The sequence below is a fragment of the Anomalospiza imberbis genome, chromosome 2 (genome assembly GCF_031753505.1).
Source record: "Anomalospiza imberbis isolate Cuckoo-Finch-1a 21T00152 chromosome 2, ASM3175350v1, whole genome shotgun sequence".
Taxonomy (NCBI): Eukaryota; Metazoa; Chordata; class Aves; order Passeriformes; family Viduidae; genus Anomalospiza; species Anomalospiza imberbis.
This window is the reverse complement of record NC_089682.1, coordinates 116,300,957-116,318,629: the sequence shown is the minus strand read 5'-3', so window position 1 is coordinate 116,318,629 and position 17,673 is coordinate 116,300,957. Positions and strand designations below refer to the sequence as shown.

Sequence of the window (17,673 nt, the reverse complement as noted above, 5' to 3'; positions counted from 1 at the left end):
AACCCACACAGTGAGGATGTGGCTGACCTGAGATTCTACTGCTGCAGCCCTCAGTCTTCCACAAACACTCAGTTTCCAAGAATTGGAAAGGTTTCTTGTTCCAAAGAAGGCAAGGAGAAAGCTGACTCATTTTTGTCCTTTAAATCAGGTTTTATTTTATTAATTCCCTAATTATTTAGCCACCCCTTAGCTGATTCAGATCAAGAAACTAACACCATTTTTAAAGGGGTTTGGGTGTGTGCATAGTAACAGAAACCAGATTTATAGATTCCTGTCATAATAATAAAAATCCTGACAGCATATTTTTGTACCTTTCCTCTAGAAATGAAGTCAAACTCTAAAAAGGCACAGCTGCATGCCTGAGCCATAAATGCAGGACCAGTTTATCCCACAGATGTTTGCCCTGAACCATTTAATTGCCAGAGGCAATTCTTCTTTCCTGCCAGACGCATGAGAGAAGAGTGAAGAGTAGCTGGTACTAGATCTGGTCCAGTGCCCTGCAGCCTGGCTTCTGGGTAAACCAAATCGTCCCTCCCCTGTGACTCTTGTGATCAATAAAGAGTTGCTTGCTAATCGATCATGGATACTGATACTCAATGGATCATTGTGGCCCTTGTTATATGTACGATAGGTGGATGTCCTACACCTACCACGTGCACAAAATATTTCAGTAGTAGAGCTGTCAGGTTACTCTGTGTGGAGGCTGAAGAGATAGCTGAGTACCAATAAGTCCCAGGGAATTCAGGTGAAACTGTCCAGGTGTGGCAAAGGAGGTTTGTATGGAGAATATGGGCAGGGAATAAAGGTGTTCACGGTGGGAGTGCCTCAATTACTGTGATGTAGCAGAAGCAAACTAGTACATCCTTTATGTTTCTGCCCCAGAAATAAGGGAATAGTAGCACCGACCACTTGGAGATTACTGGTTTGTGAATCACCTTCGGTGGTATTTTGAATTTTTTAAATGTCACCTGTTTTGAGCCACATCTGTTCTATTCTCCTTCCTGTCAGATGCGCTTTCCTGTTTCAACCTTCTTTACACTCAGTCATAATTGTGAACATGAGGAGCCCCATGCATGAATCTCTCAGTGCAGTGACACAGGACGAATTCCCCCGCTAAACATGGAAAAGAGCCGCTGAAAGAGCAAAACGGCATCTCACACCCTCAAAATCTACGGCGGGGAGAAGCGGGTCAGGACAGATTCTGCCGCGGGAGGGCTGCTTTCCTTACTGCTGAACAGCGACAGTAGCTTTGAAATCCCCACCGCCTGCTAGTTTGGGGTTGTTGACCTTTGCTGTTTCTGCGCAAGAGGGGACAACAACAGCGGCCTGGTGTAGTCTCTGCGTATCCGAATTCTCAGCAGTTGCAGCTGGTCATGTTATTGCTCCTGGATCTTTGCCTGCAAAAACGTCATTAAATCCAGAAGCGCATTTTCCCACTGTCAGCATGTTATTGCTTCCAAGAACTGAAGGGGAGCAGCAGTTTTCAGACAAGGTTCCTCCAGCTCCTCCACGGTTCCTAGCAATGGGACTTAAAATTAAATTTAAAGCTATTTCATTTCTTAAAATTCTAATTGTGTTTTTGCTGTAGAACAGAATCCCTGTTGTGCCTGGGAGGATGCACAAGATGTTAGGGGTTTCTGTTTCTTGTAAGACCAGTGGGGGTGGGAAGTGCACAGAGCCAGCTGCTCCAGAACACTGCCAGCAGATACAAAGCCCATTCGTCTCCAGGAGGTGCATTGAGAATGTGGGGACACATCCTGTAGCACACATGTCAGGTCTGTGATCTTTGTCTAATATTCCTGTAAATGATTCACCATACCAAAGTCTGTATTCCACTCGGTGAATTGTTCCTCTCAGTTGATGTTTGTGTGTTTTCCCTCCTGCAATGGTGTGTTAAGACAACAGATAAATGCAGAAAAATTGCAAGTCAGATAAATTGTAATGGGTGTAATTGAAGGATGTTTCTGTTTGATTTTCTTGCAGCTATGGAAAAGCAAGCTGGAGCCAGTAAAGAGTGTAGGATTTCAATTTACTCTCATATTTTTCTACTTTAAAAAAAATTTGGAATAGAAAACCTGCCTTTTTGAGATGCCTTCCTCCACTGGCCATGCAGGCAGCCCAAGTCACAAGCTTAGACTAAGACAGCTAAGTTTTAGGTAATTAGGGGAGATGAATTGGGCACAAAGCACCAGTTCACAAGGTACATAAGCTAGCATGCCCAAGAGGTAATCCCCTCCAGAGCAGGCCATACACACCCTGACCGCATCTGCTAGCACAAACACCTGCACTAGTATCAGAAGGATGTCTTGGGTCTCAGCCAGGGATCTGAAAGCACTTTAACAGCATGAGCCACACACTGCATTGGCCTGACATCTGGCTGTAAATACTGCTCTGTGCTGCTTTCAGCTGAAACCAGCACGTGTTCTTAGGCTGTTCAGAGCATGATGGGAACATACCGAATGTTGATACAACCGGAGCTTTGGGGGCAACTGTGAAAGCAGAGGGTCTGAGCTGTGTAGGTAGGCACCAATTCAGTTGTTCATTTCCCCCTTACACCCATGCACAAGCTCGTGCCCTTTATGGATCCTGGTCTCTGACTGTCAGTCATTGCCAAGAAAGCAGATTTTTCTCACAATTAACAAAGATCCTATTTGGGCATATACATTTATATTGGGAATAGAATTGCCTTTGAGATGACATTTAAGGCCATCACAGAAAGAATTAAAGTTTGCTGGGTGCATCCAACCTCTGAACCTACTTTTCTCTCCCCAATGAGAGTTTCCCTGAAAACCTGAACTTCTGACCATTTCTCCACTATAGTCCTAAATTAAAAGGGACTAAATCTGGGATGAATCCACTCAAAGGCTTAGATTTAAAACAAGACTCACCTCTCAATCTGCATGCTAGAGAACTGCCCTCTGAATCTGAAGAAAAAAGTATTTTATATCATCCGTGTATTGATTTCTAAGGTACCCTTCAGTAAAATTAGTAATTTTTATCTTTGTTTTGCTCTAAACAGATTCAGAAGGATTCAAAATGTCAGCTCAGCCATAATGACCTTTAGAAAAACTGGGTTTGGATTCTAAAATGAAAGGCAAAGTCATGCACGTCATGTTGCAGGAGTTTCTGCCTCAGAGAAGACAGCAGAAGAACACGGAGAAATACCAGGCCAAGATGGCAAAGGCTGGCAATGGTGAGGGTCTTGCTCCAGCTGAGACTGATTGCTGGTATTACCTTTCAAGGGCTGGGACAGCACTGCAGGATAGCCTGGGCAACCATGGGAATGCATTTGGCTTAGTGCAGGTATGGTCAACCTTCTTAAAAACACAGATCTCATTCTTCCTTTGGAGCAGAGGCAGAAGAGTAGCAGAGCCCCTGTTGAAAGGCAATCCCCTAAACCTTTTCAACCAAGTCTTTGGCCAGGCTAAAGCCCACGCTGACGAAGCCAAAGCCAATGCTGACCAGGCTGTCAGCTCCCAGCACCAGGGAAGGACCTGGGTGAGTATCAGTGCATGTGCAGACTGCTTTTACACTGTGACACTGATGATCGCTTCCCAGCATTCCCTTGGGATTGAAGAGATTAATTTTTCCTATTTCACATTTCGATAATAAGTCTTGTTTCAAAAAGCACCTTTTTAAACGGAGTATGCCGTAGCTGCAGTTACTACCATCAAGTTAATTACACTTTATGCACCACAGGGGCCCTGGTCTTGAGGGATCTTGCTTCATTATTCATGCCTACATTTGTGCCTAACTTGTTTGCCAAGTTGTAGCCTTATCTGTAAAATCCCTAAACATTTGCTGCATGCATGGGATCTGCTTTTGTAACCGCTCCAGCCCTCTCAGACTTGAGCTTTACTACTTCATGGATTAAGGATCCCTATAGAGAATGGATTTTCCCACCCTTGATTCAGCTGGGGCGGGGAGGAGCAGTCACCTGGCACCTGGAAATACTGTGAAGCAGCAGTAATCCTGCTTTCTGCATACTGTCACCTTTACAACAGCAGCTGTGCTCTTTTTTCAAGGCTCTGACAGACAAGGAAGTAGGGCCAGCATTCCTCTTCAGTGCCCAAATGTCTGCCCTTCCCTTCACACACCTGCCGGCTTTGCCTGCGCCGTGAGAAGTGCTTGTGTCCTCTCCATAGTCACAAAAGAGGTAAATCCTGAGACTGAGGACCAAAATGAACACAAGCAGCCTGTAAGCAGCAAAGAGCTCTGGATAAATAGCGGGGTATCTGGTGTGCTGATGTTGTTGTCTCACTTTCAGGCTGGCAAACAGTACCATAAGACTGGCGAGCCATGGGACACTGAAGATCACTTAGCACAAGACACAGAGATTTTATACTGGATGATAAATCCAGAAAAAAAAATCTCCATCTTGGACAAAGGAATGGCACCTCAGGGGCTGAGTTTTGTCAGCTTTGAAACTCTTCACATATATAAAGTCAAGCATGATAATGCTGTAAGCACTGCAGAAAGCTAAACACATCCCAGTCCCTATGTTCATGCGGAATAATATTCCTTACTATGCACTAAAAGGAATAGAGGAGTAAGATTAGACTTCTAGCAGGATATTTTTGAAACCTGGCAAATACCAGGACATTTTTCAGTTGCAAGGAGTAAGGGTGGGCTCTCCCCCTCCTCTCTCCATTCTATTTGTTTTGTGGTTCTATACCCACCTACAAAAGGTAACCTTTCCCGGTTGCCTAGTCTGGCAACTCTGAAGTATTATTTACTGAGGAAGTAGCACCTCTGTTTACGTGTTTCTTTCACCCTCTTTCCAGGTGGGATCTCAGCCTATAATGCAGAAGTTAACACTGTCCAGACCTATGACAAAATGGATATTGGCAAAACACACAACTATGCCAATGATGTGGATGCAAGAGCCAGGTTTTATAAGAAAAAATGGATATTGAAATCTCTGAGTCATGATTAGATCTGAGGCCCTGATTGCATACTTTGCTTCTAATTAAAAACATTCAGAATTTCTCTTCCAGAAACATTAAGAATGGGGCAAGACAACAAAGCCAGGAACAAGATGGGCTAAGGGGTTTTTTCCAGCTAAGGCTAAAAAAATAAAAGATAACACGGCTAATAGTCCAAAATGAAACTTGCCTTTTGTCTTTAATTTTCATCTTACTTCGTGATAATATTCAGAGTTTTCATCTGTGCCTGCACTTTCTCAAGCAGCAGATTAATGCTGCAAGGAAGTTGTAACACTGCTTAACAAGATTTTACCCGCCCTATGTTCTGTCTGTCGATACAGGTCTAACAGTTGTACAAAACAGCAGCGCCGGCTGGCGAGAGACGCCGAGCTGTCCCTGTCAGAGGCTTTCAAGACCCAACTGGACAAAGCACTGGGCAACCTCATCTGGCCTCAGTACTGACCCCGTGTTGAGCAGGAGGCTGGACTAGAGACCAGAAAGGTACTTTCCAATCTGAATTTTGCAATCATCTTAAGTCAGTCTGTTTGTTTCCTACACAAAAAGGCAATGTCTCTTACGTGTGCTTCACAAAGGTCTACATGGAGCATTACAAAGCTCCATTACTGAAAGGGTGTGGACACACACTGTATTTGTGCACACTGTTGTTCAGGTTTTAGGGTTTGAGAGCAAATCTTGAGAGAATGTATGCTCATAGAGAGAAGGTTTGGGATAGCAGACTAACTGTGGGAGAGTGGGGGCCCGGGAGGAAATACCATTTCAGAAACCCCCAAATGTACACATATTTTCCTTTTTCATTGGAACAGTCAGCTTGTCAATTAAACATCTCTGTAAGGAGCTCTTGCAGCTGCATCTTATTCAGAAATAACAGGTACTATGTATTCTCCCTTTTCTCTATGTGGGGTGGGAGCCTGCTATTAGCTCTGCTTTAGCTTGGACAGTTTATCAGACACTTCTTTAGGTGTGAACGGTACCAAGCCTTCCATTAACACAGTCCCTCCGGGATACCCTGCAGCACTTGCAGGCTGCAGGCCAGAGATCCGTGCACACATACGTAGGCAGAGCGGGCAGTGTGTGTGGGATGGAGCTGGCAGAGCCCTCTCTGCTGGAAGCTCCCCCGGCTGCAGTTCCGCGGACGAGAATCCCGAACGTGCCTGGCAAGGCTGAGCCAGCCTGGCCCCGGCGCTCTGGGACACCGATCCAGCCACAAGACCTATTATTTGCTATCCACCAGCACCAAGATCCATTTGCCTAATTTTCTGTGTCCTAGTACTTGCACCATCTCTTTAAAGAATGCCCTATGCCTTGGATGCACTAAGCATGTCCTTCAAATTCCAGCTTGTACCTTCCTGTGGGAATATGGTCAACACCTCACAGAGACTGCACTTATAACACACTGCAGCACAAGATGCTGGAAGAAAGGAGGAAGGTGACAAAAGCAATATTAATTTGTCTGAAAAAATGATTAATTTATCTAAAAAGTGATTCATTTATCACTTTTTCCATGCCACTTTATTTTGGCTCAAATTGTCACTTCTGCCTTCAGCCTGGCCATAGGGGCCATTACGCTCCTCAATGCCACCACCACAGCCTATCCTTTTCTCTCTGCATGGTGCCTCCAGCTCTTATGTCCCTGTACTGATTTATCTATTCCTTTGAACTCCTACAGGTGTTTACTCTTCTCTGCAAGCAGCCAGAAAGGATAAACACTAATTCTCAGTGACTGCATCCCTCTGATACTCTCACAGCATGCAGTCATTAAGATTAACTCCTCTTCAGCATGTCTAACGTGGGAGAGGCTCACAGTGTGTTAAATTACAGAATTTATCCTGACTGGAATGCAAACTACTTTATCATTTCATATAGCAGCAGCTTGCTAACTTTGGCCACAGTTCTTAAAACTGAAAATAAAACTACACACATGGTAGCATTTTATAAGCTTCCAGCCCGTAATTCCAAGTCACATCAGAGGTTTGCTTCGGGGTCTCTACATTTCTAACATCCACCATTCTAGAAAAGGAAAAGCATTAACTTTTACACAGACTGCAGCTCTTAGGCTATTCTTACTGAACACTTAGGATCAGGGGATACATATGAAGACAGCAGGTTTCCTAATAGACAAATTAGACAAGCAGCCAAGAGGTGAATAACTCCTGTTACTCCCAAATGGAGAGTTCATATGCTTTGTAAGGTACAGAAGAAGCCAGATGACAGACAGTTTGCTAGGGAGCAAGTGTGAGATCTGGATAACCATGGTAAATCACTCTCTGTGGACAGCCAGTCAATTCTCATGTGACAGCTAAACAGAGGGCTTTTCAATTCCAATTCCAGTTTCCTCCCCTGTGAAAGTCCTGCAGTAGTGCTGTAAATCTTTACTGCTACCTGTGAAATGTCCTCACCATCATTAGCTAGAACTATTCTACTCACTTCTTTGTTTTTTGACTTTACCAATAAAGTCAAACGGTAAGAGAACTTACAATCAGCCAAAAACTGCAGCAATCTAACCACAAAATTAAAACACAAAGACAGAGAGCCCATAATTCATTTAATATTTCAGGTAACTGTTAACAACATTGAATTTCATATCTGTACACCTGCAATCCTTCTTTAAGCATCGGTATCACCTTTGCCAATCATACCAGAGTAAGAATGTTTACTTTTCATTCACAAACTCTTAACTGGGGATTGAAAGTGTTTATTTTAGAAAACCTAAATCCAACCAGCACACCTTATGACTTAATTTCTTTCTGCTCCACGGGTTTCAGGCGCTTTTTAATGATAAGCTCTCCCCTGGTTGTCAGAAAGGTGCTGGACACTTCCTCTTCTGTTGGCAGGCCGTGGGGTAGTTTCAGTGGCTGTATTCTACAGGCAAAAGAGTTTGCTTAGTGAAGTCCTGTGACTAGAAGGGACTTATATGAAATGTTCCAAATAAACAAATAAACAAACAAATAGTTAACAAACCTTATCAGATGTTTAACAACTTTCAGTCTGGAATTCACAGAAGGGATATTTTTGTGCAGTCTTGGCTGATGTGCCTACAGAAGGGATAAAACAAGTTTTACAGATGTGTTGCCAAATCCCAAATCTTTGTTCGCTGAACTTTGCACGCTACCAGTATAAAAATAAACCACTTTTGCAAATGTAAGATTTACAGAAGTGCCATGCATCAAGAACATACACAAAAATACGCAATCAGAACTTGATTCCAGTAAAAAAACAATTTCAGCTTTATTCCTACTTCACTATAAATGCGTTTTTCTTTCAACTGTTAGAAGTACTGAAAATGTAAATACAAGAGCTTAGGGGCAAAACTGCTTTCTTCAGTTATATCTTAAATTGATCAAGCACACATTTTTTCTCTCTGTAATGTAACACTGACCAGGCAAATCTTTGCATAACGTGCAGTTGGCCTGAAAAACTCGGATAAACACATCTTCGACACAAACTTTTAGAGTCCTGAATTTGGAAGCCTTTTCACTGATAAATGAGTTTTATTTGCCTTCCTACAATTTGTGAATAATATGACCCGCAGAGCCCTGAATTCAAAGCATTTACAAACCTACTTCTATTATTTTAGAAGAATTCTGAGGGTAGAGCTCTCCTCAGGCAATGCAGCACAATACCACACAGAGGTATTCCGATTCCCACTCAAAGCACGTTTGCCACCAACATCCCCCTCAGCTCTTAAACACGTCATCACCTTCTCAGATTGCTTTATGGCCGCTGTAAGTGTAATTCTGGTTTGTGACTGCAAAATGGAGGTCCTGGTAAAACCCACCACCTTAGTGCTACATTTCTGACATACACAAGTATAAAAAACAGCAATCATACTTTATCCAGTCCCAGATCACGTATTATCTTCTTTTCCCAGTATGGGCGACCAATGACACTTTTTATTCTAGTAATAACGTGGATTTTGTGGGGCTCCTCAGGGTCACCCCCATACTTTTCATGATCTCCAGGCCGTGGCTGAAATACCTAGAATAAAAAGTTCACAAAGCAGAGGTTTTTTCTCTAAATATCTGGTCATCAGTACTGTCCAAAACACACTTCAACCTTGGTAAAAATTCTTACATCTTTTTCTTTTCAGGCAGTCAAAGCACCAACGAAGTGACCTCAAATTCAGCTGTTATAACATTAAGTCAAACATATTTCTATAATAGTTTTCTGATAAGCATAGTAACTCTTGAGTTTAGCCACACAACGGCACAGAAATGCATGGACAACACCCTGTACCAGCACAACACCTAACTCATGTGCATTTTATCAGGGAGCCCGTGCTCAGCCTCTGGATGAGCTTTAAGAATGCTTTTAGGGAAAAGAGTCAACTGACACTAGATGGTATCTTGTGAAAATAAACTAAAACTACAAATGTAAAAGTGTGAAGTGCAAGTCAAGTACATACCGAGTCTGGAATATTCGACCTGGTAAAGAGACAACGAACCCACACCGGGGACGCCATCCCCTCCGTCCTCTTCCCCAGCACCTGCAAAGACAGGATGGCAGAACTCGTCTGCACGTTCCTCTCGGAACTCGCCCCCGGTTGGGGTGAGCCCGGGAAGGTGGAAAAGTCTCTCCTCCAACCCGTGTCTCCAAAGAAAGACTCAGTAGTCTTCAGCCGTCTGGTCTCAAGGTAGTTTATTGTGTGTTATCTAAAAGATTTCTCCCTGAGCTGCTGTGGTGTTCAGCCGTCAGGCAAGGGCACACTCCAACACCCAGGGGACTGGTGCCCTCTTTTATATCATACATTACGTGTTAAATGTTTATGGCTTTCCCCCAGTGCCCATCACCTATATTGAACAGTGACTTTAAACCAATCTGTGAGTGCCAACATCACCAAGAACATGGAGGTTAGGAAGAAGAAGGAAAAAGGACAGGGCATACCCAAGTCCCTGCATCTTAGAACTTCTGACCCCCATGTACAAAACTCAGACCCCTCTGTACAAGGCCTAAAACCCCCCTGCACAGCACTCAAAAACTCTTCCTCTCACTTTGTGACTACTTCTACTATAATATCTAAACTTTTGTGATTTCTTGTTCTTCCTGCGAGGTTGGTAAATTGTTCCATGGATCAGGTTCAAAGCCACAGGGGTCTGTGGCTGCATTCCAGGGTTTCAAATGCTTCTGAGCTGGGCCCGGAACATCCAAGAGTGTCCAAGGGACATTCCGGGTTCCGACACGTTCCTTAGGGCTACGAACGCTTGCGAACAGCTGACAGCTCTGAGTCCCAGCCACACCTGCATTCCCACCTTCCCCTCGGCCGCGGAGCCCCGAGCAGGATCCCCAGCTGGATCAACCCCTACGAGATCGCACCTGGATCCCCACTTTCCCGGAGGCCGCCAGCCTCAGCCCCAGCCCGGATCTCTCCCCGGCTCGCCCCTGGCTTCCCCCACACCCCCAGTCCGCACCTTCCCGGGGCCGGCAAGCCGCAGGCCCGCCCGGCCCGCCCGGCCCGCCGCGGCCGCCATCTCCGTGCGCAGCCTGGCTCCCAGCCGGACACCGGTGCCGCGGCACTTCAGTTCCGAGCGGGCGGAAGAGCAAGGCTGCGACACCTTCCCCCCGTGCCCCCGCCCCGCCGCCGCCCGTCCCGCTCCCGCCGCCATCCCGGCCCGCGTCCGCGTCCCCGTCCCCCATGTCGCGGCCGGGGAGCGATGGCACTGCCGCGCTGGAGCGGGCCGGGACGGAGACGGTGAGGCGGGCGGTGCAGCTGGACGCGGCGTCCCGGTTCCAGGAGTCGCTGGTGTGTTACCAGGAGGGCATCGACCTCCTGCTGCAGGTGGTGAAAGGTGCGGCTGGGCACCGCCGCCGGGCTCGGGCTGGCCCCGGGCACGCCCGAGCGGTGCTGGACCCCCGCGTCCCACGGGGACGGGGGGACGGGGAGCTGGCGGGGCCCCGGGGAGCCGGGCCGGGCTCGGGAGGGCGGCCCCTGTGTTCAGCTGGCCCGTGACTTTTTGTGATTCGCAGCCACGACGGATGAGGCGAAAAAGCACCGCTACCGGCAGAAGATATCCGAGTACATGACCAGAGCCGAGAACATTAAAAAACACATTGAGAAAGAGAAACAAGGTATAAATACCTGAAGGGGGGGTGCCAAGAGGAGGGAGTCAGGCCCTTCCCGGTGGTGCCAGTCACCAGGACACGGGCAAGGGGCAGAAACTGATGCAAAGGAAGTTCTACCCGAACATGAGGAAGAACTTCTTCACTGTGCCGGAGACCGGGCACTGGAACAGATTTTCCAAAAAGGTTGTGCAGTCTCTCTCTCTGGAGATACTCAAGAGCTGTCTGGACACAGTCCTGTCCACGTGCGCTGGGATGACCCTGCTTGAGCAGGAGTTGGACCAGATGTCCCACTGTGGTCCCTTCCAGCCTGACCCGTTCCGTGATTCCGTCAGCTGGAGGTACCTGACATACCCGATAGCTTTTAAATGTCTGTTGTTGCGTGACTGTTTGATGGGCGAGGTGGTTTAACCTAAAAATTATGTCCTGACCTTTACTTAAACAGTGATTTACTTTCTTTTCAGATGGCAAATACCATAAGCAAATCAGGATAGAAGAAAATGCAACAGGTTTTGGCTATGAAAAGCTTTTCCACGAGTACCTCACTGAGATTGTTTCTGAAGTTTGGGTGGAGGATCCATACATTCGGCAGGTTCATCAGGCAAGTTGATATTTGGTGTAACTGCTATATTTGGTGTAACTGATACAGATGTAACCACTAGAGAAATTCCAAGATACTAAATTAAATAAAACTTTTTCAGTTGCATAACTTCCTACGTTTCTGCGAGATGCTAGTTAAGGGGCCCTGCAAGGTGAAAACAATCCACCTCCTCACTTCCTATGATGAGGTAAGTGTCTAGATTTTGGGTTCTGTTTCCCTGTACTCGGATGATGCCACATGCGAAACAAAATATAAAAATACTGACTTGTTTCTAGATAGTTGAACATAAGTAATTTTGTAAGTTCAGAGTTTTCTGGTTAACAAATTCTGAGTAAGCAGAATCTTAAACTGAAATTTCTGTGAAAGTTTTGTTGTGGAAAATGTCATAAAAACCAAAGCATCTGTTGAGAAGGGGTTTTTGCTCTTCCAACAGCTGTATTTGTCATTTTAGAGGCTTTCATGAGCTGAAATCTCTCAAACTACCACTGCACTTATTTAAACTATTACTGCACTTATTTTGGCTCAAATAGTACATATCTAGTTTCAAAGGGCTGAGAGTGAGCTCCTCCTCCTCAGCAAACGTACCTCTAGTCTGTCTGCTTTTTATCCCGTCTTTGTAAATCTGCCTTCATCCAAGTTTCTTTCTTTCTTTTGGTTTACTTTGATACTGAAAAGCTTTTGTGTGTGAGTTTAAGAAGTGGTGACCAGAAGTAGAATATATAGTTAAAAAAAGAAAACAAAACCCCACCACATTATTTTTACTTTTGATAGGGTGGTAGGAGGAGTCAACAGATGTCTGTCTTGGAAGAAATAAAACAGTCGTTGAGTAATTATGGAGTAACACTGAGTATTGAATTTTCGTCTTCCATACATGATCGAGAAATCAGGTGAGTGATATAAGAAATGACCAAGTGGCAGTTTTTTGAAGTCAAACTATTTAACCCTAACTTTTGAGATAATTACAGCCGTGGCTAACAAAGTAGAAGGCAGTGGCCCTCACTGGATGAAATCAGCCCTCTGTAGTTCTATATTTTGTAATTGTGAATATAATATTAGTTGTCTCTCTACAGAATGATGCCTTCTGTGGTTCACACGGGTACTGGTGACACTAGGAAATAATTGTGATTGAAATAATTGTGATTGAAACAAGGAGCTTGTGCATCATGTAGATGTAACTGTTTTATTGTGCATTTTTAAAACAGATTCAACAATGGATGGGTGATTGAGATTGGAAGGGGTCTTGATTATTTTAAGAGACCAGAGGTAAGGATGCTTTAACTTCTTTAATTAACTTAAAATGAGCTCTTTTATAGAATATGCTCACCTTGTCAATTCTGTTCATCTCTGCAGGGTCGTTTCAGCATTGGATACTGGGACTTGGACTTGAGACCTTGTCAGGAAACAATAGTGAATATCTTTCATAGTAAACACACAAAGAAAATGTGATCAGAAATTACTGCTTTTAATAAGTGTTTTCATAAGCATAAAAATGTAAGACTGAAAGATGTTGCTTGAGTCCAGCTGGTTGCCCACAGAAGCAACTCTTCTAAGTACTTAGTCCAGCACAGCTTTTATAATCTTTATGTTTTAGAATATTTGAGACTTTCCAGTCTGAGAAAACAAAACTGCATGATTCCTTCATTGTACTTCTTCTATAATCTTAATAAAATCCATGTCTAAATTTTATCTTGATTCGCTAACAGACCCTCAGTAATGTCTTTCAAAAGCCTCTTTACTGCCATTTCTGTTTTTACTGTTGATTTTGTCTTGAGCCTGTTTTGGATTTTATATCTTTAACTGACCACCTCACAATCATTGGAAGCTGGGCTGCCACATGTCCTCTTTTATAAGCAGTCTTATTTCCTTTAATTCCTGTATTCTAGTCATGACTACTGTTTTGCTGGGGTTTTGTCAATCCTGTAATACTTTATTTCCCAGACTTTACTAGTAATCCCAAATTTCACATTCCATTTTCCAAGCTCTTTGCCTATGAACGTGATAGTGTTCAGTACACAGTCATTTTAGGGTCGTCTTATGTGGCTCTGCATAATGGATTTTGGACTGGGAAGGCTGCAAACAGCTGTAATCTCTTCCCTGGCACTCCTGTGTGTTCATTTATTCCATGATGCGTGACCATATACCTCATACCCATCCTTTGCATTAAATGTGGAAAGGATGTGTGATCCTCTCCCAGTCTTACTCTCTGACTTTAAAGTCCAATGACTGGCTTTTCATGCCACTCTCAAATTCAGGAAGATATTAGTCCCCTAAAAAGAATAAATGGAAGTTTTTTCAAGTTGGGTCTCCTGAGTATCTCAGTTGGTCTCAGGACTGACACGTGCCTTAACGCTTTCTGCCTTGTAATACAATAGGCCTCTATATTCTAGTAGCTTGTTTATTGCTAGAACTTTTTTGTTTCCTATATTTATTTTTCCTGATGGTTGGTGTATTCCATTATCTTTTTTTTTCCCCTTAATGTACTTTATTATTTCATCTTCTGTCATCTAATGCTGCTATTCTTTTCCTCTTGCTTCTAACAACAAATCTACTCCACAGCAATCAATAAGAAATGGAGCTGGTCTTTGCCTTGTTTTCTGGGTCACAATTAGCCAGTGGTCTGCCTTCTTTATCCTTTCTCATAATAATGTTTCAGCTTTGCAGTGTTGCATCAGCAAAATGAATAATATATGTGCCGCAGAGCTGTGTGCTATTAGTCATTGCCCTAAACATTCCATAGGATCTCCTTGGTTTGCTGCTGTGATAGGAAATTTCTAGTCACTTGTGAATTTTATTCAGTTTTGTATAATATATGCCTATTTTTAGTGGGAATAAAGGTTATTTTTTATGATTTGTAGCTTCAGTCACGTGTTTGATTTCTTCACAACATCGGGAAATTCAAGGAAGCTGTGTAATGCCTCATAGATCCAGCCACGCTCTCGAGAAGGCTCACTGTAAATACAGCAGTTTCCCAAATGTGAAGCTTTGTGTCTTTTAACCTAGTCCATCAATTTCAAACATAGAGAATCACAGAATTAACTAGGCTGGAGAAGACCTTTGAGATCAAGTCCAACCTATGACCTAGCATCATCCTGTCAACTAGAGCATGGCACTGAGTGGCACATCCAGTCTTCTTAAACACCTCCAGGGATGGTGATTCCACCACCTCCCTGGGCAGCCATTCCAATGCCCCATCGCTCTTTCTGTGAACAATTACTTCCTAATGCCCAGCCTAAACTTCCCCTGGTGCAGCTTCAGGCTGTGTCCTCTTGCCCTGTCACTGGTTACCTGGGAGAAGAGCCCGAACCTCACCTGGCCACAGCCTCCTTTCAGGTACTGCTCTGACCTAATCAGAATCGCATTACACTTTTTCCTCAACAACAGTGAAATACATCTTGAGCTTGTCTTTAATTTTACTATATATATATAGCTATTATTTAATAATAAAACTATTACTTTCAGTTCATTGTTGCCTTCTACAGGAAAATCTGCTAGGTGGGAACATAAGGAGCCTCTTTCTCCTCGATCTGTATTTGCATTTCCGAGTGTTTAGCTTTGATACTAGTACCCATGGCAGCAGGGGCTCCCAGCTTTGTGCCAGGCACAAGACAGGCACAAGAAGGAGACACATGTGGCCTCTGTCCCAGTTAGCCTCTCCTGCCCTCATCACATAAACCCCCACACTGAACTTCCTACCCTTCCCCTGCTCTGGCACAGGCATGGACAAAAGCCCTAACCGAGGGTGGACCTTCAGTGATTCACTACCCAGCGGTGAGCTGAGCTCACTATGGTGCTTGCACAGCAGAGGCACAGGGGCACCAGCACTCTGCAAGAAAGGACTGTGATTCAGAAACCAGGGAACATCCCTCTCCACACAGCTCGGTTTGGGCTACTGTCCACAAGGAGCAGGATGCAGGCTGGGGCATCCAGTGCAGCAGCACAATGCCAGTTTTACACCTACCCCATTCCATCTGTGTCAGCCATTTGGACCTTCTCTGCTACAAGGCCACTTTGGGATATCCCCACCATTTTCCCTAGTTCAAGCAGCAATGATGTCTTGTCAGCAGTGGTTTCAATACCACAGTTTGGGAACATCAGGTGTGGGTAGGGTGAAATTTAATTTTAATATTAAATAAAAGCACAAGATTGAACAGTTTGTTTTCTACAAGCTGAATTTTTCTCTTAGTAGTGATTGTTTTAATTTTGTTTTTGATACATTAAATAAAAAAGCAGCAGAAGTTTAACTTACACTTTCAAAATGCCAGTCACATTAACCTTATCATATTCTCACATAGTAGACTCCACCTCCTGTGCAACTCATCGTCTCGTGGACACACTCTTAGCAATGTTGTCACAAGCGTAGTGGTTTCGTTTGGGCAAAACTTACTGCCAGTAAGACTCCTGACCAGTTCACCGTGCAGTCCTGGTGGCAGCCACTGCTCTGGCAGATCAATGTTACAGGCTTCAATTCTTCCATGCTTTACATCCATATTTACTTTAACATCAAGAACAGAATCTTTATAGGTCATGTTAAGACATGTGCTAACGCTGAACTTTGGTGTCTTTCCATACACCCATTCCCAGGTTTGGAGTTCTTTAGTTTTGTTACTAATTCCAGGAAGCAGAGTCTCGTCAGTTGGGTTTATTAAGGTGATATGGTGATTTATCTGGTGTTGCACAGCATATTCTTTAGCAATGGCATCCAGGAGCATCTCAGAAGTTAAACCAGGATCCTCTTCAAAGAGATTTTTCACCAAGGCAGGCACGCTAGGAGTGGCGTTGCTCTTTAGCCCTTTAAAAGGACTTTTTAGCACAGATGATAAAACAAACTTATCTGCATTACAGAGTAAGGTACAGTGGTGATAAGCACTTGTTCTTCCCAGCTTCGCAGCAGTGCCTGAGATTTTGTATTGCCTGTCTAGCAAGATGTCGTATCTGTCAGTGACATGTACATCTAACTGGGGTCGCAAGGCTTTCAGTGCCTTCACAATGAGCTTCAGGTTTTCCATTCGTTCATATTTTTTTCTGGTTGTGAAGAAAGTCAAATTGATATTACCTAAGTCGTGGTAAACTGTCCCTCCTCCACTTCTTCTCCTGGCTAGTTTTATATTTTTCTGCCTCAATAGCCTGAGGTTGCATTCCTGCCAGGGATTCTGATGTCTCCCTATTACCACAGCAGGGGAATTTCTCCAAAGGAAAAGGACCTGTTGCTTCTCTAAATCCATGTGGTCATGGATCCAATCTTCCACAGCTAGATTTTGGTAAACATCATTAGAAACAGACTGGATAACGAGGGCTCCGCTAGCTGTGCTCCAGAAGCAAGCTTTTGGAGTCCTGAGGACGCAGGACAGCCAAAGGCAGTTTTTTAATGACTGGAGCACCATGTTTTTAATAACGGCACAGCGGAAGGAAGGAATGCCTGCTCTACTAATGCTGAACGCGGCAGGAGTGCAGCCGGCTCCTGTGACAGAACCGAAATTCCAGTGGTGGGCATTAGACAGTCATGCTCTTCCCACAGCAGCAGGCGAGCTCCCAGGCACGGTGTTCCTCCGGTGATGCCGCTCAGACCCTGGCGGGAGCCTCACAACACATCCGGGGGTGTCCCAGCAGCTGCTCCTCGCAGTCCCTGGTGCCTGAAAGATCAAAGGAAGAAACGGAATGTGAACTTTCCCCTGACTCAACGCAGCCCTCCTAATTCGGTTTCATTTAGCGTAGTCCAGCTTTGTCAGGGTTTCCTGCCTTCTTTTCCCTGGGGTTCCTGGCGCGGCGTCCCTCAGTCCCCGACGCCGCGTCTCCGCCCGCACAGCCCCGCCGGGCGCCCTGCGCTACTCACGGCGGGGAGCGGAGCGGTTCCAGCGCCCGTCCCTGCTCCGGCGGGCTCCTTGGAGCCGGCGGCCTCGGGAGCGTCTTCCGCTTCCCGGGTGAGAGGTGCTGGGGGAGAGCGCTGCGCCTGCCGGGCGGCGGGGAGGGCTGAGGGCGGCGCCGGGCAGGGCCGAGGGCGGTGCCGGGCAGGGCTGAGGACGGCGGGGAGGGCTGAGGGCGGCACCGGGCAGGGCTGAGGACGGCGGGGAGGGC

At 45.1% G+C, this 17,673-nt stretch overlaps 4 protein-coding genes across 4 annotated transcripts; 2 read left to right on the top strand and 2 right to left on the bottom strand.

Moving 5' to 3' along the window:
* Positions 1–579: 579 nt before the first annotated feature.
* Positions 580–5,653, top strand: LYG2 (lysozyme g2). Its single transcript, XM_068180439.1, is given in 6 exon segments — positions 580–622; positions 2,430–2,655; positions 3,060–3,303; positions 4,268–4,359; positions 4,361–4,404; positions 4,785–5,653. Coding segments are annotated over 6 exon segments (801 nt in total). The 3' UTR covers positions 4,937–5,653.
* Positions 5,654–7,622: 1,969 nt separating this feature from the next.
* MRPL30 (mitochondrial ribosomal protein L30) lies at positions 7,623–10,411 on the bottom strand. Its single transcript, XM_068182730.1, has 5 exons — positions 10,352–10,411; positions 9,349–9,429; positions 8,775–8,921; positions 7,905–7,978; positions 7,623–7,805 (listed from the first exon to the last, which is right to left on the bottom strand). Exons 1-5 carry the CDS (start codon positions 10,409–10,411, stop codon positions 7,673–7,675), a joined length of 495 nt encoding a protein of 164 aa, XP_068038831.1. The 3' UTR covers positions 7,623–7,672.
* Positions 10,412–10,539: 128 nt separating this feature from the next.
* On the top strand, positions 10,540–13,640 carry MITD1 (microtubule interacting and trafficking domain containing 1). The gene is made up of 7 exons (XM_068182721.1): positions 10,540–10,729; positions 10,908–11,009; positions 11,465–11,601; positions 11,702–11,788; positions 12,373–12,488; positions 12,804–12,864; positions 12,952–13,640. Exons 1-7 carry the CDS (start codon positions 10,576–10,578, stop codon positions 13,045–13,047), a joined length of 753 nt encoding a protein of 250 aa, XP_068038822.1. The 5' UTR covers positions 10,540–10,575; the 3' UTR covers positions 13,048–13,640.
* A 2,112-nt stretch (positions 13,641–15,752) lies between these two features.
* On the bottom strand, positions 15,753–17,545 carry LIPT1 (lipoyltransferase 1). Its single transcript, XM_068182720.1, has 2 exons — positions 17,432–17,545; positions 15,753–17,231 (listed from the first exon to the last, which is right to left on the bottom strand). The coding sequence occupies exon 2, from the start codon at positions 16,980–16,982 to the stop codon at positions 15,864–15,866; it is 1,119 nt and encodes a 372-aa protein (XP_068038821.1). The 5' UTR covers positions 16,983–17,231; positions 17,432–17,545; the 3' UTR covers positions 15,753–15,863.
* Positions 17,546–17,673: the final 128 nt, after the last annotated feature.